The sequence below is a fragment of the Bos indicus genome, chromosome 23 (genome assembly GCF_029378745.1).
Source record: "Bos indicus isolate NIAB-ARS_2022 breed Sahiwal x Tharparkar chromosome 23, NIAB-ARS_B.indTharparkar_mat_pri_1.0, whole genome shotgun sequence".
Classification (NCBI taxonomy): Eukaryota; Metazoa; Chordata; class Mammalia; order Artiodactyla; family Bovidae; genus Bos; species Bos indicus.
Window position 1 is genome coordinate 10,724,064 of NC_091782.1, and position 22,531 is coordinate 10,746,594.

The 22,531-nt window shown below is 44.9% G+C and overlaps 3 protein-coding genes across 13 annotated transcripts in view; 2 read left to right on the forward strand and 1 right to left on the reverse strand.

Moving 5' to 3' along the window:
* The window catches only part of SCUBE3 (signal peptide, CUB domain and EGF like domain containing 3), a 36,771-nt gene extending 29,291 nt beyond the window's left edge, over positions 1 to 7,480 (forward strand). For all 5 annotated transcript variants that reach the window (XM_019986255.2, XM_070777402.1, XM_019986256.2 and 2 more), the window contains 5 exons: positions 135 to 296; positions 717 to 914; positions 1,349 to 1,501; positions 1,617 to 1,696; positions 3,379 to 7,480. In XM_019986255.2, coding sequence (XP_019841814.1) covers positions 135 to 296; positions 717 to 914; positions 1,349 to 1,501; positions 1,617 to 1,696; positions 3,379 to 3,528 — 743 coding nt within the window. In that variant the 3' untranslated portion in view covers positions 3,529 to 7,480. The remainder of the gene's footprint in view (positions 1 to 134; positions 297 to 716; positions 915 to 1,348; positions 1,502 to 1,616; positions 1,697 to 3,378) is intronic.
* Positions 1 to 18,384, reverse strand: part of TCP11 (t-complex 11) — a 173,015-nt gene extending 154,631 nt beyond the window's left edge. For 4 of the 5 annotated variants that reach the window (XM_070777413.1, XM_070777411.1, XM_070777409.1 and 1 more), the window contains exons 1-2: positions 18,178 to 18,384; positions 10,040 to 10,139 (exon numbers count right to left, since the gene is read on the reverse strand). The gene's annotated coding sequence lies outside the window, so the exon portion shown is untranslated. Of the gene's footprint in view, positions 1 to 10,039; positions 10,140 to 17,995 lie in introns of all 5 variants that reach the window. The other variant, XM_070777412.1, reaches the window with a different exon arrangement.
* Positions 18,385 to 18,454: 70 nt separating this feature from the next.
* The window catches only part of ZNF76 (zinc finger protein 76), a 30,045-nt gene continuing 25,968 nt past the window's right edge, over positions 18,455 to 22,531 (forward strand). The window contains exon 1 of one of the 3 annotated variants that reach the window (XM_070777403.1): positions 18,455 to 18,745. The gene's annotated coding sequence lies outside the window, so the exon portion shown is untranslated. The remainder of the gene's footprint in view (positions 18,746 to 22,531) is intronic. The other 2 variants (XM_019985984.2, XM_019985985.2) reach the window with 2 other exon arrangements.

Sequence of the window (22,531 nt, forward strand, 5' to 3'; positions counted from 1 at the left end):
GAGTGACTAGGGAAGGCTGGGACTCCAGAAGGAACTCTGGTGTCTTTTGTTTACTCTCTATGATGAACGTGTCCCTGCCCCAGAATTCCTTCTGGCCTGCCATCTTAACCCCTGCTCCTCCCCGCTGCCTGCAGTCCAGTGCTCCCCTGGGCACTACTACAACACCAGCATCCACCGCTGTATCCGCTGTGCCATGGGCTCCTATCAGCCTGACTTCCGTCAGAACTTCTGCACCCGCTGTCCAGGAAACACAAGCACTGACTTTGATGGCTCTACCAGTGTGACCCAGTGCAAGAGTATGTGGCAGGCCAGGCTATGGAAAATGGGGCGGAGAGGCCTGGGAGCAGTGGGCATGGGAAGAGGTGGGAGGTGGGCAAGGTAGTGAACCACAGGGAGCAGGGCTGGGGGTTGGCTAGGCAGGCAAGTCCCACCCTCCCTCTCTTCCCAGCCCACCTACACTCAAGGCCTGTTGTTGGGCTGGGCCCTGAAGTGCCCTCTCCCTGCAGGGGAAGGAGACAGGTAGGAGGGAGGTACAGACAGGTAAAGTGAGGCAAGAAGGTATTAAAAGGGCAGGAAGGAAAGGGGAACCCAGAACTTGGAGGAGATGACGAACTCCATGTGTCTGAATTCCACTTCAGAACTCTTCAATTTCCCCAACCTGTTTACCCACTGACTTCCCTTTTCTTTCTTGCTTTGTCCACTGGGCTTGGCTACAGATCGCCAGTGTGGTGGGGAGCTGGGTGAGTTCACTGGCTATATCGAGTCCCCCAACTACCCAGGCAACTACCCAGCTGGTGTGGAGTGCGTGTGGAACATCAACCCCCCACCCAAGCGCAAGATTCTTATCGTGGTACCCGAGATCTTCCTGCCATCTGAGGATGAGTGTGGGGACGTCCTCGTCATGAGAAAGAACTGTGGGTGGCTGAAGAGCTGGGCCAGGGAAGGGGGGAGAGAGAGAGAGAAAATTGGTGGTGGAAGAATTGGGGCCATGATGAGTAAGGCCTTGGAAGCAAAGGAAAATAGCAATGAATGCTACATGTCCAATGGAGGGCAGAGTTAAGAAAGCCAGCTTTGGAAGTAGAATTTCAATAGTGTTACATGTGTTACTTTCCTATTCTAGAATTTTTACAGCTCCATTCATTTAAATGTTAAACTTTTCACACTGTGTGAGTGCCTGGGTGTCAAAGAACATGCCGAGGGCCGTGAGAAAGGCTATGTGTATGGGTGTAAGGAGGGGGCTGGGGGAGCTACGCATATGAGGGAGGGCCTCTGTCAGCCTGAGTCCTCGCTCTAGGAGGACTTGGGGAGCTTGCCTGGCTCTCTCCTGACCTGCTGCTTACCTTCCCAGCCTCCCCATCCTCCATTACCACCTATGAGACCTGCCAGACCTACGAGCGCCCCATCGCCTTCACAGCCCGCTCCAGGAAGCTCTGGATCAACTTCAAGACAAGTGAAGCCAACAGTGCCCGTGGCTTCCAGATCCCCTATGTTACCTACGATGGTGAGCAAAGGCAGGAAGAGCCAGGGAGGTGGGTGAGGAAGGGGAGGTTCCGGAATCTCAAAGGGAGGAGCAAGAGTTCTCACGCATGGGCTCCTCCCCTTCATGGACTTTGCAGAGGACTACGAGCAGCTGGTAGAAGACATTGTTCGAGATGGCCGGCTCTATGCATCTGAAAACCACCAGGAAATTTTAAAGGCAAGTGAATATTAACAATAATGACAGCCAGTGTTTAATGAGCATGTAACAATGGGCAGGCAATATGCTAAGTGCTTACTTGAATATTCTCTTTGATATACACAACAGGCCTATGGAGTAGGTACTTTCATCATTCCTAACAAAAAGCCTTTCATCTTTACCGATGAGAAAGCTCAGGCACAGAGAATTATAGACCGCGCCCCAGGGGTAAAGCTGGAATTTGAGCCCAGACCCATCTGACTGCAGCGTCAGCCATACTATCTTACACTCTGGGGGAAGAGAACAGGAAGATGAGATGAAATGTCCTCTGCCTCTTCCACCAAGAAATATATGGAAAATAAGGTTTAGAAAGATGCTTTTGGGATTTCCCTGGCAGGGAGCTCCCTCCTCAGTTCCCAGAGAAAAACAGTGCTCCTGTACAGCGTTTCTCAGGGTTAATTCAGTAGAGACCTCTTTTAAAGGAAAAGAAATGTTTCCAACATTGAAGGGTGGTCTGGATACTCAGGTCCATGGATCCCAGTTTGAGAATGTCTTACTGAAGAAACTATAGTCCTAGTCACAGTATTATCCTTCATAAACTATCAATGCAAAAAATGTTATTTTATGATAAATAAAATAATTTTTTATTATTAAAATGAGACACAATGACAAAAATCTCCTAGAACTGGTTGACTGCAAAGAATATCGCAGCAATGCTTCTCAAAAAACTTCAGAGCATCTGAATCCTTATTTCAAATGTGCTGTGAACTCCAATGCATAAAGTTGAGGTACCATTTTGATTAAAGTGGAGATGAGAGGCTGGAAGCTCCACCTCCTGTTTTAAAAAATCTCCTGATGCAATGTGAAGAACACTAGCCCAAAAGCCGGAAGAGCTGAGTCCTAATGCACAGTGCTTGGCACCCAGTAGGCTCTCCACACATCATACTGCTGTTTCAGACAGGTGGTCAGGAAAGGCCTCTGAGAAGAGACCTGAATGAGGTAAAAGGCTACCTATTAGAAGATCAAGAGAGGATCATTCCAAACTCAGGAGCATGGGAGTCATACAGCATGTTCAAGAACCTTGAGGCCAGTGTGGCTCAGCAAAGCAAGGAAGAATCAAGGGGGGATACGGGAAAGACAACGGGGCACAGATCACATCCCATCGATGGGGCATGCCAGGGATTCAGCTTTGCTGAGTCATAAAGAACCCAGAGAAGTTTTTAGAATAGAAAAAGGACATGATCTAATTAAAAAACAAAAGTCATTCTGCTGCTCCTGGGGATAGGGAGGGAGAACAGTCTATAGAAGGACAAAAGTAGGTGGCAGTATGGCAACCAGGTAGGAGGCCATTGCCAAATGAAATGATGGTCTTGGACAGGGTGGTAGCTGTGGAGATAGTGAGAAGTGGTCGGACCCCGGATATATATTTTAAAGGTAGAATCAACAGGTTTTGCTGTGGTTGTGAGTGAGAGAGAGGAGTCAAGGATGGCTCCAAAGACTGAGACTAAGCAATGGAAAGATGGAGCTGCCACTGACTTGAGTTGTAGAATTCTAAGGAGCAACAGATGGTGGGAGGGGATCCATAGTTCACTTTTGGATGTGCCTATTAGGCATCAAGAGGGACTGCTGCTGGGTGGAGGCCAGTGGTCCTCTTTCCCACCACTGACATTGATGCTGATATTGCCACTTGCCATCCTCTGCAGGACAAGAAGCTCATTAAGGCCTTCTTCGAGGTGTTGGCCCACCCCCAGAACTACTTCAAGTACACAGAAAAGCACAAGGAGATGCTGCCAAAATCCTTCATCAAGCTGCTCCGCTCCAAAGTTTCCAGCTTCCTAAGGCCCTACAAATAGTGCCCCTAGGCCCAAGACCCAGGTTTTGAAGCCCCCAGACTCTTTAGCCTTCAGAGCCAGCAGCCCCCTCCCTCAGATGAGGGACTCCTTCTGATCTCTCTTTTTGGAGAGGAAAAAAAATCTCCATATAGACTAAGCGCTCTCCCTTTCTGTTCCTCTAGCTTCCTTTCCTTGTCTCCTTTGGCCTCGCTGTTTCTCTGTCCTTTCTCACTTCCTACATGCTCCTGGAAAAGCCATCCAGTGCTGGCTCTGTTCTCCCGAGGGGTGGAGGGATGGTATCCCGCTCCCCTCCCTAGCCACACTGCCCAGTTCACCAGCCCATATCCTCGGCCCTGTCATCTTGGAAGGGTGCTCGAGGCCCACAGAGGAAGTGGGTCTACTGGGGGAAGGGGAGGAGGGGCTTCTGCTGTTAGAGGTTGTGCCTAGCGAATCAGGAGCCAAAATGTCCCCTGACTGTGCCCCCCCAGGGATATTCTAACAGCCCAGGGTTCTGCCGAAGAAGCCTTTGACTTAGAGGCTTAATGTCAGCACTCATCCTCTGGGACGCCTGGTTTGAGCCCTGGACCGCCCACATAGCCAACCTCCCTGTCTATGTGCAGCTCCTCTCCTTCTTGGCCCATGTCTGCCTGGGGTCCAATCCCTGAGGGCTTACAAAAGGCCCACACTACTGGCTAGTGGACACCAACTGAATGAAGAAGAGCAGCAGGAATTACCATGTTGAATATGCGGCTGTTGCTCCCCAGACAAAGACTCTCTCTGCAGGACAGAAACCAAGTTTTCAAGCATCGCCCAAAAAAGAAAACAAAAAGAAAATGTGTCCTTTAAAGGACTAGACTACAGACCAATTGGAAGCCAGCCTCAAACACTAATCCCTTTTCTTACTTGTCTTCCCTGGCCCAGCCATTCCCTTACTCCCACCTGAGTGCTCCCTGGGGGAGCCCCACTCCCCATGCTGAGTGTTGCCCTTAAAGAAACATGACTGCTGACCAAAAGCCAGTCTGGGCCTTGCCCCCAGAGTTGTCTTTCCCTTGCAGTCCTGGATGGCTTGTGGGCTCCACCAAAGAGGACCCCGCTCTGTAGCCAGCCCAGAGCCACCTACCTCTGGCCCCAGGCCATAGGCAGCAAGAGGAATGTGTGCACTTGGCGAGCCTTCTGCCCACCTTGTCCACATCTAATAAGTGCAATCATTTTGAGTCTTTCTATGTTGACTAGAGGGAGGGGTTTTTGTTTTCTGGTCTTGTTTTTTGTTTTTGTTTCTTTCTCTTCAATTAGAACAACCCTATTTATAGCTGCCCAAGAGAGAAGAGTGTATGTTTGGAGTGGAAGAAAAAAGGTTTTGAATCTCATGAGCCTTGAGTGCTGGAGCATCTGATCTGTCTCTGCTCCACCAGCAGAGACCTGATGTGTAGGACAGTAACTATGGGGACTTGGTGGAGCAGTAAGGAGAGGGACCTGTGTTTGCTAAACCAACCCCACCATCCCTATGCCTCCATGGATTCAGCATGGACCTCAAGACTGTAGAGGCCGATGGAACTGGTTAGCAATCCTCCACCCCGAGTAGGGAAAGCCTCCATCTTTTCCCTGCTCTCATCCAGTTTTCCCCTGATGTGCACGAGGAAGAGGACCAGGACAAACCCCCTGGGGACAGGCTGACTCAGGGCCCTGAGGCCAGAGACGAGGCTGTGGGAGCCAAGAATAGGACAGTTATCCAGGCATGGAGTTGTTTGCCTGACCTTGGCCATTCTGCCTACCCCTGTTTGCCAATTCCTCTTGGAGCTGACTTCAAGCCTAGCTTCCTCAACTACTGCTTTTCAAAAGGAAGAAGAATCACGTCCATGTCCAAGTCCAGATCCTTCACACACTCCACCTTCAGTCAGTGCTGCCTGTAAAATTATTTTCCATTTGCTCCTTCTAGTTCCCCCAAAGCTGTACCCCTATTCAATCAAAAGCTAACAGTTGACTCCTATGGCTCACTTCTAATGACTATCTCAAGCTATTGTTCCTCAAAGAGGCTCAACAGTGAATAAAGGAACCGGCAAGCGCTCCCCTTTGCCCCACCCCGACTCCCGCCCCAAGTCAGTACCATTCACCAACCTTAGGCAGTAGGTAACCAATGTCATAGCTAGATCCACTGACATCCATTAGCCAACACCATGGCCTGGGGGTGGAGGATCTGGCTGCCTTTGTCTCTCTGGGCCAAAGAAGGCTCTGCTATAGAGATACAAAGTGGTTGCTTCCAAGCAGGTAAATGGTCATTTAGTAGAAGGATACACACTTTGCAGGAAATGCCATGAAAATTGCTTTAACCAACTCTGACCATCCTCATTCTCCACTAGAAGCTAGGATAACTTTCTGATTCCTCTCTCCCTACCATTTTGCATCTCTCTCAAAGCCAGAGTGCTTCCCAATGCATGCCTTCAGGGCCTGGCTTCTTGCTCTTCTTTCCTTTCCTGTCACCCCATACACAGAAACACACTTCCTCTAACCATTTATTCCATGGTTTCTGGGGCTTACAAATGATTTCCACAGTATGGAAAGTACAGACCACCAAGATTCTTAAATAATGTCAAGACAGATCCTGGAGACCAGATGAAGACCTACTAATGTCCACCAAATTTGATTTTTAATTTAGGTTGTCCAAGTTGGGAGTTAAGAATCCAGGCAAAGTTGCTTCTGTAGGCCCAGGGGCATTAAACTAAGAGTTAGTAGACTGAGGGGTCCACATTCAAAGACTCTCTAGGCCTTTACAGGTCAGAAAAAGAGGTTTTTTTTAATCAGTGTAGGGAAGTAGGAAGATGGTGTAAATGGGAACCCTTCATGAACAAGCCAAGAGGTATTTGTAGGGTCACAGTATTGACCCTACATAACTGAGGCCTCATTTATCTTAGTACAAAACCTGTCCTGATTTGAGTCTCAGAATGGGAAGCCATTCCTGCAAGGGCTCCAAGCACCAAGTGATGCATATCTGAAAGGCACTTATGACTTCAGCAACATGGCAATCTCTTTACTTCTCTTCCTCCATCTTTTTGTATTCTTGGGCCAGGCCCATTCCCAAAACCTAGAGGAACAAAGTCAGGAGAAAACTGACCAGAGCCTGGACTTGAACTGCCCTCCCAGGCCTGCAAATTCCCAGAGGCTGACATCAAGCTGTGACTGCTCTGACTCCCTCAGGACTGGATTAGTGTGAGGTGCTGGAGGTTCAAATTCATTGTTGAAAGTTCAGTAGTATAGCCCTGGTCTTTAGCCCTAATGAAAGTTTTCATATCTAAGAAGTTCTCTCCATACGCATGTTTGAGGTGACTGGAGGTTACGGGGCCGTATCTCAAAATGTCAGAAAACATAAGAGTGCTGAAACTTCTGTATTTGCTGCTTAACCTCAATATAACAGGCTCAAACTAGAGAAAAAGAGACAAAGTATAACTGACCATAAGCAGAAAATAATGTTAACCTGCTTGGCTTCTTTCTTAAGCATTGTAAAAGAAAAGTGGAAGCAAACAACACAAGGATATCCTTAAATTTTACTTGTCTCAGAGGTAGCATACTCTGTCCTTGGGCCATTATTTGGACTAGGAACCCTCTACAAAAATGTGTGATAACAGGGACTATAACCCCCAGTTCTGTTATCAGCTTAGCTAGACAACACAAATTATAACTGTTTAGACAAACCGAAAACATTCTTCTGTGTGAGCTGAACTTAAGTTTCAGAAAATAATCATTACCATGTGGGAGGCTTTTTTTTTAATGCATAATGCAGAAGAAATCTCAAAATATTTGTATTTATATCTACCTTCCACTGCTGCCGATATAGTAAGCATCTCCTACACAACAATAAATGATGCAGTTCATAGAGTATTTTGCACTTGGGGAAAAAAAATGTATCTGAACTTGTAAAAAGAAATGTTTGGATTTTGTATTGTCCTTTTTATAATTATTATTAAAATACTAAATGAAACGCCTCAGCCTGACATCTTTTCCTGTCTCAACAGTTTACCCTAGAACTGAAAAAAGCTTTGAAGAAAAAAATGTGTCTTCTGGCTTTCAGACAGGACTTACCCCAATTTTTCATTTATCCTTCTTATTCATAATGATTTTAGAATCTGAAAAGGCTTGTCTATTTTAAAAAGCAATATCGAGAATTATCCTGAGTGCAAGAAATTTGGAGTATCATTGCTCATCATAGTACAGGGCCCAAAATCTAACCATAAGACTTCCCTAGCTATCTAGTGCTTACGGCTTCACCTCTCAATGCAGGTGGTGCAGGTTCCATCCCTGGTTAGGGAGCTAAGGGCCAAAAACCCAAAATGTAAAACAAAGCAATACTGTAACAAATTCAATAAAGACTTTAAAAATGATCCACATTAAAAACAACAACAAAAATCTAACCATGGTTCACCTTCCTAGTTTAGATGTCCCATTTCTAGCAAAGCACCAACACAGAGTCACCAGGGTTTTCTTTTTATGCAGTACACTCTTGGTTACAAACAATATTCTGAAGTACAGATCATTCAGGGTCAATGATTAGTACATAGGTCATGGGAAAGTAATCTCTGTTGCTGCTAAATCGATTCAGTCGTGTCCGACTCTGTGACCCCATAGACGGCAGCCCACCAGGCTCCCCTGTTCCTGGGATTCTCCAGGCAAGAACACTGGAGTGGGTTGCCATTTCCTTCTCCAATGCATGAAGGTGAAAAGTGAAAGTGAAGTCGCTCAGTCCTGTCCGACTGAGTGACCCCATGGACTACAGCCTACCAGGCTCCTCCGTCCATGGGATTTTCCAGGCAAGAGTACTGGAGTGGGGTGCCATCACCTTCTCCGAAAGTAATCTCTAATCTCTTAAAAATGAACAGTCTCAATTTCTAGGCTCAGAGATGATTGTTGCAATTATATAATTCCATGACATGAAAGTTTATTGGATTTAACAGTTCTGTGATATAGCCATTTAAGAGGAATAAGGAAAAATCAACCTGATCAAAAACTACGCATCTAAAAAAAAACACATCTATAAAGCACATCGGTGCATTCTATTGCAGTTACTGAGCTCATCATTATTAGGCTATCATAGCTTGATAATAATAGCCATGCTCAAGATCTGCATTCTTCATGTAAGACTGATTACAACTGACCTTTCCACATGGATCTGCCACCAGGCGAGAGAATCCAGTCTACTTGGTAATTATGAGTATAAATTAATTCAATGGCATTCTACTTCATATATTAACTTCCTGTAAGTTTGATTCACACCTTTGTGTGAACTGACAAAATCACATTTTTAGAACTGCAAAGCTGAGGACCATATCCAGGATCATAGTGAATGACTTCACCAACTTGGGGTCATCTTCTCTGACTTCTTTCCTAACCCTCTTCTATTCCAAACACACCAAGCCTACTCCTCCTCGCTAGGACACTTGCAATTATGTCCTAGAATAATGTATAGTCAGGACCAGTGGAGTATGGGTCTGTCTATATCAAGCAATCTTTAAAGTGAAGCACATGAAGACTTTCCAAGGAAATCTTCCTAAAGTATGTGAAGACTTTCCAAGGGATACCTGGACAAGGAAATCAATCTGAGGAGAGTTTTAAGCAAAAACACTCCAGTTTCTCAACTTCTGTAAGAGATCTTCCCTAAAACTAATCTGTTTGAGATCCAGCCAGTATATATATATATTCGTGTTATCTCCATTCCACCTCCTCTTTCACCATAGTCCTTGTCTTACTTTACAAAAGAAAGGTGTTTCCCTCACCTACACTGAATCTTGACGCATGGCCCAGAGTGTAAAAACCTGGGGAGTAGAAGGAAGGAGTTGTTTTTTCCCTTCATAACAAAATATTCCCATTATAATCAGTACTCTTGTTTCATCTTAGAAAATGTTTCCTATTTTCTACCACCAGCTAACAAAAAAATGAAATTGTTAGCTGCTCAAATGATTTCCTACTAAAATGCTTTTTTTATTAAATACTTAAGTTTGATCATGAAGTATAACAAAATTATTGGAGTTCTTTCTTCCGTTACATGATTCTTTAATTGTTCCCAAAAGCCAAACATGAGAGTTCAACACAAGTAGATACCTGTATTTGCCAAGGAACTAAATAACACACCTTCTATCCTACTTTTAATTTAATAAATTAACTAATAGATTTAGCTATACATTTTATAGCATTATTACAAATTATACAATGAGAAAAAGTACCATCTTGGTTTTACAGTTTTTATAGTAATATTAGATCTATATAATTTTAATCATGACTGACTTTTAATAACCTATTTTATAAGCTACAATTAATAATTTATTTCCCAGTGATTTTATAATATTCTTTAAAATGAGTATTAGTTAATTATTTAAACTGAAGAATAAAGTCAGATCTTTCCCTAACAGAAAGTAAGTCTGATTTGAAATGAAGACTGGCTTTGCTGATTCTACAAATGGTAGGTATTTTCCATATGGATATGAATCTGCGCTTCAATATTTTAATAAAATGATACTGAAAGCATGTAACGATAAAAGAATTTTACCGGTGAATTCTTCTCTCACCACAGCGTGTCAGCCTGGATTTTTATTCCTCTTTCTCAGCTCTATAGTTCTTCTGGAAAAGGTCAGTTGTCATTCCAATCCCTAAGAAAGGCAATGCCAAAGAATGCTCAAGCTATCAGACAATTGCACTCATCTCACACACTAGCAAAGTAATGCTCAAAATTCTCCAAGCCAGGCTTCAAGAATATGTGAACCGTGAACTTCCAGATGTTCAAGCTGGTTTTAGAAAGAGGAACCAGAGATCAAATTGCCAACATCCGCTGGATCATCGAGAAAGCACAAGAGTTCCAGAAAACATCTATTTCTGCTTTAGTGACTCTGCCAAAGCCTTTGAATGTGTAGATCACAATAAACTGTGGAAAATTCTTCAAGAGATGGGAATACCAGACCACCTGACCTGCCTCTTGAGAAATCTGTATGCAGGTCAGGAAGCAACAGTTAGAACTGGACATGGAACAACGGACTGGTTCCAAATAGGAAAAGGAGTACGTCAAGGCTGTATACTGTCACCCAGCTTATTTAACTTATATGTAGAGTACATCATGAGAAACTCTGGGCTGAAGGAAGCACAAGCTGGAATCAAGATTGCCGGGAGAAATATCAATAACCTCAGATATGCAGATGACACCACCCTTATGGCAGAAAGTGAAGAAGAAATAAAGAGCCTCTTGATGAAAGTGAAAGAGGAGAGTGAAAAAGCTGGCTTAAGGCTCAACATTCAGAAAACAAAGATCATGGCATCTGATCCCATCACTTCATGGCAAATAGATGGAGAAACAGTGGAAACAGTGGCTGACTTTATTTTTTTGGGCTCCAAAATCACTGCAGATGGTGACTGCAGCCATGAAATTAAGACGCTTACTCCTTGGAAGAAAAGTTATGACCAACCTAGACAGCATATTAAAAAGCAGAGACATTACTTTGCCAACAAAGGTCTGTCTAGTCAAGGCTATGGTTTTTCCAGTAGTCATGTATGGATATGAGAGTTGGACTATAAAGAAAGCTGAGCACCGAAGAATTGATGCTTTTGAACTGTGGTGTTGGAGAAGACTCTTGAGAGTCCCTTGGACTGCAAGGAGATCCAACCAGTTCATCCTAAAGGAGATCAGTCTTGGGTGTTCATTGGAAGGACTGATGTTGAAGCTGAAACTCCAATACTTTGGCTACGTGATGCGAAGAGCTGACTCTTTTGAAAAGACCCTGATGCTGGGAAAGATTGAGGGCAGGAGGAGAAGGGGACGACAGAGGATGAGATGGTTGGATGGCATCACCGACTCAATGGACATGAGTTTGAGTAAACTCTGGGAGTTGGTGATGGACAGGGATGCCAGGCATGCTGCGGTCCATGGGGTTGCAAAGAGTCGGAGACGACTGAGCAACTGAACTGAACTGATAGTTCTTTTAGGTTACTTGGTAGCAGTCTGAGCCCAAAGCATCGCCTTCCTCTGGAACCCAAAGACCTAGGAGGATCTTCAAATTCTTTTAGGTTACTTGGTAGCAGTCTGAGCCCAAAGCATCGCCTTCCTCTGGAACCCAAAGACCTAGGAGGATCTTCAAACTGTGACTAGACTCCCAATGGATTCATCTGAGGATAACCCAACCTGGACCCTGGAGTATCTTAAAATGTTGATAGATGAAGCTTCCTAAGCAATGCCAGTTGCCTCTTAACTCTGAAATGTTAACAAAGAACCTCAGTAACTTGACTCTCAATCCTAGTACCAAACTGGCATATCTACCAGAAGATCCACCTCAGCTGATTGGGAAGTTTCCTGGTGAGAAAAAAACCCAATAAGAGGAGAGGCATGAGGACACTGTTGAGTGAGGAGAGATACAGGATCCAAAGGTTGACTGAATCTCTCAGACTTTGCTATGGCAAAGGAGTTCCTCGGTGTGACTCCCAAAGAGAACTACAGCAGGAGGAGGACATTGAGACTAGATCAAGAGTTCGAAGATTTCAATGCACCTGTAGTTACTGCAGGTTTAACAGAGATCCTTCTGAGGAAAATTATGAGAATTATCACAATACAACATACAGTAGTTATGCCATGGAGTTGAATGAGTCATAAACTTTATTCCTGTATTATTTTTTCTTGTTGGTAATTTTAGGATCATTATGAAGCAGCTTGGGAAAGACTGTGTACCAGTATTTTGATAACCTATAACTTGGTCTTTTTTTCTTGCAGTTTTTTTCTACCTTAATCTGGTTATGAAGAATCTATGTAGCTTGTATTTGAAATGATTTGAATATACTTTAGTTCCACTTTGATTTGACAAAAAGAAATACTAATAAGTCTCATTAACTCCAGAAAGAATGAAGGGATGGAGCCAAAGCAAAAACAATACCCAGTTGTGAATGGGACTGGTGATAGAAACAAGGTTCAATGCCGTAAAGAGCAATATTGCACAGGAACCTGGAATGCTAGGTCCATGAATCAAGGCAAACTGGAAGTGGTCAAACAGGAGGTGACAACAGTGAACATTGACATTCTCGGAATCAGCGAACTAAGATGGACTGGAATGGGTGAATTTAACTCAGATGACCATCGTATCTACTACTGTGGGCAGGAATCCCTCAGAAGAAATGGAGTAGCCATCATAGTCAACAGAAGAGTCTGAAATGCAGTACTTGGATGCAATCTCAAAAATGACAGAATGATCTCTGTTCGTTTCCAAGGCAAACCATTCAATATCACAGTAATCCAAGTTTATGCCCCAACCAGTAATGCTGAGGAAGCTGAAGTTGAACAGTTCTATGAAGACCTACAAGACCTTCTAGAACTAACACCCCAAAAATATGTCCTTTTCATTATAGGGGACTGGAATGCAAAAGTTGGAAGTCAAGAAACACCTGGAGTAACAGGCAAATTTGGCCTTGGAGTACAGAATGAAGCAGGGCAAAGGCTAATAAGAGTTCTGCCAAGAGAATGCACTGGTCATAGCAAACACCTTCTACCAACAACACAAGAGAAGACTCTATACATGGACATCACCAGATGGTCAACACCGAAATCAGACTGATTATATTCTTTGCAGCCAAAGATGGAGAAGCTCTATACAGTCAGCAAAACCAAGACCAGGGGCTGACTGTGGCTCAGATCATGAACTCCTTACTGCCAAATTCAGACTTAAATTGAAGAAAGTGGAGAAAACCACTAGACCATTCAGGTATGACCTAAATCAAATCCCTTGTGATTATACAGTGGAAGTGAGAAATAGATTTAAGGGACTAGATCTGATAGACAGATTGCCTGATGAACTATGGACAGAGGTTCGTGACATTGTACAGGAGACAGGAATCAAGACCATCCCTAAGAAAAAGAAATGCAAAAATGCAAAATGGCTGTCTGAGGAGGCCTTACAAATAGCTATGAAAAGAAGGGAAGTGAAAAGCAAAGGAGGAAAGGAAAGATATACCCATTTGAATGCAGACTTCCAAAGAATAGCAAGGAGAGATAAGAAAGCTTGCCTCAGCGATTAATGCAAAGAAATAGAGGAAAACAGTAGAATGGGAAAGACTAGAGATCTCTTCAAGAAAATTAGAGATACCAAGGGAACTTTTCATGCAAAGATGGGCACAATAAAGGACAGAAATGGTATGGACCTAACTGAAGCAGAAGATATTAAGAAGAGATGGCAAGAATACACAGAAGAACTGTACAAAAATGATCTTCACAACCCAGATAATCACAATGGTGTGATCACTCACCTAGAGCCAGACATCCTGGAATGTGAAGTCAAGTGGGCCTTAGGAAGCATCACTATGAACAAAGCTAGTGGAGATGATGAAATTCCAGTTGAGCTATTCCAAATCCTGAAAGATGATGCTGTGAAAGTGCTGCACTCAATATGCCAGCAAATTTGGAAAACTGAGCAGTGGCCACAGGACTAGAAAAGGTCAGTTTTCATTCCAATCCCTATGAAAGGCAATGCCAAAGGATGCTCAAACTACCACACAATTGCACTCATCTCACATGCTAGTAAAGTAATGCTCAAAATTCTCCAAGCCAGGCTTCAGCAATATGTGAACAGTGAACTTCTAGTTGTTCAAGCTGGTTTTAGAAAAGGCAAAGGAACCAGAGATCAAATTACCAACATCTGCTGGATCATCGAAAAAGTGCAAGAGTTCCAGAAAAACATCTACTTCTGTTTATTGACTATGCCAAAGCCTTTGAATGTGTAGATCACAATAAACTGTGGAAAATTCTTCAAGATGTGGGAATACCAGACCACCTGACCTGCCTCTTGAGAAACCTGTATGCAGGTCAGGAAGCAACAGTTAGAACTGGACATGGAACAACGGACTGGTTCCAAATAGGAAAGGGAGTACATCAAGGCTGTATATTGTCACCCAGCTTATTTAACTTATATGTAGAGTACATCATGAGAAACTCTGGGCTGAAGGAAGCACAAGCTGGAATCAAGATTGCTGGGAGAAATATCAATAACCTCAGATATGCAGATGACACCACCCTTATGGCAGAAAGTGAAGAAGAAATAAAGAGCCTCTTGATGAAAGTGAAAGAGGAGAGTGAAAAAGCTGGCTTAAAGCTCAATATTCAGAAAACAAAGATCACGGCATCTGATCCCATCACTTCATGGCAAATAGATGGAGAAACAGTGGAAACAGTGGCTGACTTTTTTTTGGGCTCCAAAATCACTGCAGATGGTGACTGCAGCCATGAAATTAAAAGACGCTTACTCCTTGGAAGAAAAGTTATGACCAACCTAGACAGCATATTAAAAAGCAGAGACATTACTTTGCCAACAAAGGTCCGTCTAGTCAAGGCTATGGTTTTTCCAGTAGTCATGTATGGATGTGAGAGTTGGACTATAAAGAAAGCTGAGCACCGAAGAAATTATGCTTTTGAACTGTGGTGTTGGAGAAGACTCTTGAGAGTCCCTTGGACTGCAAGGAGATCGAACCAGTCCATCCTAAAGGAGATCAGTCCTGGGTGCTCATTGGAAGGACTGATGTGAAGCTGAAACTCCAATACTTTGGCCACCTGATGCAAAGAGCTGACTCTTTTGAAAAGACCCTGATGCTGGGAAAGACTGAGGGCAGGAGGAGAAGGGGATGACAGAGGATGAGATGATTGGATGGCATCACCGACTCAATGGACATGGGTGGGTGAACTCCAGGAGTGGGTGATGGACAGGGAGGCCTGGCATGCTGCGGTTCATGGGGTTGCAAAGAGTCGGACACAGCTGAGCAACTGAACTGAACTGAGTAAGTCTCAGGTAATGTCTGTTTCATAAGCCTGAAGTTCTGTAAGATGAAACTCAGTATCAAGAATTTGAAACAAATTAACTTGTGGAAGGAAAGTAAAGAAAACATTGGTTGGCTTGGCCAGAGCATTGTTAGCATGTTGAAATGTAATAAAAATTTTTGATGTGCTATTTCAATTTTCAGTAGTGAATAAATATGTTTATAGAGGATCTTAATAAAACGTGAGACTTATTTGAACACCTTTTAAAAAAAGGAATTTTATCCAAAAAATTGTATTGACAAAGAAATATGAAAACCAGTCTGATTAGCTGCCTCTGAGTGAAAAGATGACATAATTATTTTGATAAGACTGAAATCGATACTCAAACGACTAACAAATCCTTTTGCAAGATCTGTGGTTTCCAATTCTTTTAATTAAATAAAATTTTTAATACAATTAAAGGAGGAGTCTATTTGGTAATGTGACACTTATGAGGAATTGTTGTGATTGTTGGCATGTAATTTAGAAGTAGTTCAAAGGCTTTAGGGATATCATTTTAACAGTCTCTTCCTTTCCCAATGTGAACATTCCTCAACATTCATGTCTATAAAAATAAAAAACAGGTAGAAAATTGTTGGGCTTCCCTGGTGGCACAGCACTAAGGAATCCACTTGCCAATGCAGGGGACACAAGAGATATGAGTTCAATCTCTGGGTCAGGATAATTCCCTGGAGTAGAAAATGGCAATCTACTACAGTATTCTTGCCTGGAAAATTCCATGGGCAGAGGAGCCTAGCGGGCTTCTCCGAAATGGATGCTGGTGGGCATCAAATATTTAGGGTATTTGGAGCCCACTAGGAGAAGGCCATGGCACCCCACTCCAGTACTCTTGTCTAGAAAATCCCATGGATGGAGGAGCCTGGTAGGCTGCAGTCTATGGGGTTGCTAATAGTCGGACACGACTGAGCGACTTCCTTTTCACTTTTCACTTTCATGCATTGGAGAAGGAAATGGCAAACCACTCCAGTGTTCTTGCCTGGAGAATCCCAGGGACGGGGGAGCCTGGTGGGCTGCCGGCTATGGGGTTGCACAGAGTCGGACACGACTGAAGTGACTTAGCAGCAGCAGCAGATACATTTAAGAATGATATAATGGTTATATTTTAAAACATCAAAATTTGCGGTAAGTCAGAAATTATATCCTCTACAAAAATTTATATGATGGAAAATTTAGGTGTCAACTTAGGAATGAACTAGGAGATACATAGTTCTTTAAAATTCTTTTATAAAGTCCATTTCAAAAAATGTCTGAAGACCACCAGCCTATACAGTATATTGTGGAGATGGGGTTCAAAGGTAGAACAGAAGCTGCTAGAAATGATCTTCGATCCTGCATTCCAAATTATATTCCTCCCCAGTTCTCCTGAGTACCTGAAATTACCCATCATCAGAGTCCTAATACTTCAAATTCAGACACTGGTTTCCCACAGTTTTTGTTGTGTAAGAGGAGAGGTGATTACCAAATAGATTAGGATCTGCAAGGAATATGAGAAAGGATAGATGTATTTTTTATTATGGAAAAAGGTGGTGGGGGTACAAATTAGGACACCTGAGTATTAGTCTCTGCTCTATGTCTATCCAGAAGTTTAAGCTACAGGACAAGCTACTATATTCTCTATCTAGGTATTAATAACTTGTTAAACTTCCACCAAAAAGGAACAGGGAGGGGGCACCTTAAAGGTCAGGCTGCTTATCTCTGTATCAGGAGGTATAGAAAGGATTGGGACTTCCCAGGTGGTGCTAGTGGTAAAGAGTCTGCATGCCAGTGCAGGAGTTAAGAGATGGGTGTTCGATCCCTGGAAGAGGGCACAGCCACCAAATCCAGTACTCTTGCCTGGAGAATCTCATGGACAGAGGAGCCTGGCTGGCTCCTCTGACCCCCATAGGGTCGCAGAGAGTCTGATACGAGTGAAGCAACTTAACACACAGCACATAGAAATGATTAATTATTAACCACAAGAAGAGGCCATCAAGTGTCACTCACTGCCCCCCTAAGCTGAGAGCTTGATGAGAACTATAGCCCCAGTTCCACCTCTGGAACTGTGGTGCCCAAACTAGGAAGATGCGGAACAGAGAATGTCTAAAGCTTTGTGGTTAAGCTTTGTATAGACAAGGGAGGAAAGCAATCACCCATGCCTCCTATGGCATCTTTAGCTACCACAGACCCCAAACACAGTACTTTGTAAACGTTTCTAGTTTATTGGAACACTCCCTTCAAAAAAATTTTTTTAAGTTAAATTTTTTTGGGGGGGGGAGGGGAGAGAGGAGACAAAAGAAAGGAGTTAAAGTCTAAAAGGACAGAGAAGGTAAAGCTTCTCACCTCATTCCTCCAGTCACCCAGTTCCTCTTCTAAGAGGCAACCTTTACCAGTTCCTCATCTAACTTCTCTCTTTTATTTATTTTTACCAAAAGCTCACTCTCTTTTACTTTGTTTGAAAATTCTCCAATCATAGTCCCTCCTGGTGACAGGGGTAAACCATAAAGGGCCTGGCTTTGTTCACCCGAAACGAACCTACGAGGGTCAGTGGTAGCTGGTTTCGAGGCTGGGGGTGGGACTGACGGGGGAATGAGCGTGAGAGAACCCGAGAGGACCGTCAGGGCGCACTCCCTAAACAGGCGAGTCCCTCACGGCTCCTCGACGTCGTCCTTTTCAATAAGGTGCTAGTAATACCTGCAGTTGCTTCCTTCAGGGGGTGGGTCGAAGATCGCAGGCCGTGCGTGCGGACTGCGCACAGCAAGGCGCCTCAGGACCCTAAAGGCGCAGGAGGCCGCCTGGCGGCTCTGAGCCCTGAGGAGAGGCACGGCTTCCCTCACAATCAGCCCCTCCGGCCCTCCCCAGCACCAGGAGCGCACCTTCTCGCCCGCAGGCGGCCGACGAGACGGCGCAGAGCCCGCGGGGCCTCGGACTCCTCCCCGCGCCCGCCTCAGGCCTCAGGTGACCGAGTCCCCTCTTCAGGAACAGGTGGCGGCTCTTTATTGCTATAGAGACGACCCGGCTCGTGAGCCGCGCCCAGGCCCTGACCGGGGCGTCGTGACGTCATCACGCCCTCCCCGGGCGCCCAGCCTGGCGGGCGGCGCGTCACCCGGGTCGGGGGGCGGGGCGGGGCTCTGAGGGGCACCGTTCGAGACCCCGGCCGCCCGGGCTCCGGCGGCCCGGGAACCGGGATAAGTGAGACGGCGGCCGCCGCCACTCGGGGTGCGGGGTGGAGCCTGCCCTGTATTTTCTATACGGGTTCCGGGGCCCGGTGGAGGCCCGCCGAGAGGAGAGGAAAAGTGCGGCGGCCCTGGAACCTGGATATCGCGCGAGGCAAGCGGCTCGCGGGCGGGCGGGCTATGGCGCAGGCGGGTTGCGGGGCCGGCGCTGGTGGCGGGGCCCGGTGCATGGCGGTCTGTCGGCGGAGTCGCCCTCGGGGGCTGTCAGGTTGGTGGCTACGGGAAGAGTGGGTCCACCGTGCCCAGGTGGGAGGCCGGGCGGGCGCAGGGTCCCGGGAAGGTCCCGAGCCTGGCGTGCCCACCCTCCTCTGGCCCTGTAGCTCGGTGGCCGGACTGCTGGTCGGCGGCCTGGCCCTCCCGCACCTCGGGTCCCGGCTCCCATCCCTGCCTCCCAATTCCGCCCTGTGACTCCTGCCCCGTGACTCCCACACCCCACCGTGTGACTGCGCCCGCCCCCACCTCTGACCCCCCACCCACTGACCCTAAGACCTCACCAGGTAATCCTCACTTCTTACTCTTTGACTCTGCCAATCCAGGAACTTCCCCAGCACTGCCCAGGGGCCCACCAACACAGTGACTGACCACCGGACATCCCCACATCCCTTCAAACCTTACTGACTCCACTAGTCTGGTAACCCGTCCAGTTCTACCCTGTATTCCCCCCCACACACAAACTTGGTGACTCCCCTCAGACCTTTTCTGGTAACTCCTAAACTCAGCCGTCTAAAATAGTTTCTCAGCCAGTCATCTTCTATGTAACCCTCAATGTCTGATAATCCATTCTTTTCCCTATAACTTCATGACCTCATTCCATGTTCCCCCTCCATCCTGAAGTCACCTCCGCTGACGTCCCTGTCTGCACTTCAGCCCCCCAGTATCAACCAGCACATGACTAAACAAGTGCCCTAGCACGGAGCTGGTGCCCAGGAAGTTATAGAGATGAATATGAAGTAGATGCAGTTGGAGGCATCAGAGAATCTGGATTGAGTATGTGGTCCCAGATGGAAGTCCTAGCTCTGCCACTAGAACTCCTTTCCTCTCTCTCGACCTCAGTCTTTCATCTATGATAAGGTTGGGTTAAATGACCTCAGTTTTCTTCCAGCTGTGAAGTTGTACAATTCTCAATCAAGATAATATTTGTTTGCAATCGTTTTTGTATTCCTAGCTAGAAGTTTACTTTTGTAACCTCACCCCAGGGTCAGTAATGTATTCAAACACTTGGCACGAAGCCTAGCCTAAGGGAGCCCTTAAATATATGCTGAGAAGCTCTTATGGGTCTTAACTCCATCCTGGGTGCTAGGGAGTCAGCAGATAATGAATGCAGGGCCCACACTTTGCATTATCTTTGTACCCCTGAGCTCTTGGAATCCCTGTCCTCTTAGGTCTCCTATGGCCTCCTCACTTCTTTGGCTCTTGACTCTGGTTATCTCCTTAATGAAGATTAGCACTTAGTGCTAAGCACCTACTGTGTACCACACTTTGTATGTGTAAATTAAGTTTTCCCTTCACAAACCAAAGACGTGATTCTTCCTATGTCTACCACTGTTTCCCTTATTTTGTTTGTTTTGGTTTAGTTTTAAACAAATGACGAACCTGGATTCACACAGATGAGTAGCAGAGCTGGCATCTGAACACGATCTTCAAAACTCTGTTGATCCATAGCTTCTCTTGCTCCTAAACCTACCTGGGTTTCCAGGTTACCCTCAGCCCCTTGTTCCTTATTTTCTAATAATTCCTAAGCCCAACATCAACACTTGCCACGACCTCCAAGGTTTCTATTAATATTAACCTTTCCTGCATGGCTTGGTGTCTTCCTCAACCCATTATTCATAACTTCTGACCCCAAGTGTCCTGAGACCCCTGCACCTTAGTACCTCTCTTTATCCTTTGTCCAAATATCCTCTCACCCTATGAGTCCTTGGAGCTCCCGCTTATCGTAAGGTGTCTCCCGTCTCACTGGCACTTTACCCCAAATCCTCTCATCCTAAGTCTGCTTACCCCCAGGAATTCACATAAATAAGAGATTTCCAATCTCTTATGAGTGTTCCAGCTGCCTCCTTTCTGCCATCCATAGCTACATCCTATTACCCAAAACCTTTATCTAGTGACCACTTCACCCAGCTTCAGTGAAGTGACCCCCTTCCATTCCAGTGGGAACCCATCCTTCATAATCTGTACACCCTCCCATTCAAAGGTCCCTCTTTTTCACACCCTGTTAGTATCTTGTGAGATCCTGCCTCTCAAGATCTTGGGTCATGTGGCATCTTTTTCACTTCCATCAGTGATCTCCTTTTCAAACCAGAATCGTCCCTTTACTAATCCCTATTCTTGTGCCCCATCCATTGTCACAGTGCCTTTTTCCTACCTTACTCCTTCTCTCTCATGCATCCTTACCTCACCAATCTTGGTAACATTGATTATGATGTAAACCTTTCTTCCATCTTAATTCTGCCCTTCTTCCACTCTCCTGTGCACCTAATTCCAGGGGCATATGAATGAGCATGCACTTTCTCCTTCCTACACAACCTGGCCAACCAAACCTCATTGGTTTGTCCAAAGAGCTGCACTCTTCTGGTAATAGACCACTAAGGTCACAGTCCTTTAGGTAGCCAGGAGAGAGTTCTTGGAAGTCCTTCTGAATCCATCTAGCCATGTCTCCTTGACACAGTCTCTTCTGTTTATAAAGCTGCTTGCTGTATATGCTCTCAAAGAGTAGAACACTTTGAGTGTCGGCCCTGAGGTAGCTCCATTGTTTTCCAAACCCTGGGATGACTTTCCAGTTCTCTGCCACCAGAAGACTGGATGGTAAGTAGCAACATGTGACATGAAAGATCCACTTCCGAAAGTCTATTCTGTGGATCACTGAATTCTCTGACCCCATATAATATATGTATTGGCTGTATAGCAATAAATTCAGCAGAGGGCAAAATTAGAGTTAAGGAAGAGGTAAATCTCGGGGTCTGCAAATTCTGTGGATTGATTTTTTTTTAAGGAACTTTTGCCTTGGGTTTGTTTAATCTCTCAGGCTAGAATGTATTCTGCCTTGGATGTTAGCTATTCCCACTACACTCTTCTCACACAACACCCATCCTCCACCCCACACTGATTTCCTTAGGAACAGAGGCTGGGTTTTCTTATTTTCTGTCTTCTTAATCCTGTCCCTCATATGTAGCAGGTAGTCATTAAATACTTACTGGATTGAACAAGTTCATTCAGAAGTTCTGCCTCAGATACAAACAAGTGAAAACAGCTCATGTCTACATCTATTTTGTAGCTACAAAACCCTTCTCCCCAAATCCCTCCAAACATGATAAGTGACAAGTCCCTTGATTTAAACAGTTTGGAATTTAGATACTTCCTTTTTTAGTCATTGCTTTGGTGAGAGAATGGGTGTAAGTGCTTTTTTAGTGCTTTTTTTTTTAAACTGTATTTCTAGTAAAACTAGAGAAATTGGTTGACATAGTTGCTAGAATACAGTGTTAACAAGACCAGAGTGTGTCATATGTAGATCAGTTCTCAAGAAACAGCTTCATGAAATATTCAGTGGGGGTTGCAGAGACAGAGAACAGAAGAAACCAAATTGACATAATGTTGGTAATTGCTGAATTTGGGTAATGGGTTCATGGAGTTCATTATACTATTCTTTCTACTATTCTGCATGTTTGAAATCCATAATAAAGAGTTTGAGAAAGAAGAAGAGGACAGATAGGTGAACACATGCAAGTTTAGCACTGGTCCTTGAAAGATATCTCAAAGCAGATTAGTTGCTGTTAAACTGAGTCAGTACTACTATCTAGTCCCAACCTATTTTTGACCTCTTCTGTTGATGAGGTATCAGGATGCCAAAGCCAAAAATTAGCACTATGCAGAATTGTACCATCCTGGCAACAAGCACCTGTTGCCCTGGTCCTGCCTTGCTTCCCAGCCCAGACCTGGTTTCTTGTAGTAAGGGACTGGGCTGGACCTAAGAAGAAGGAGAAGCTGTGCGGGGAGT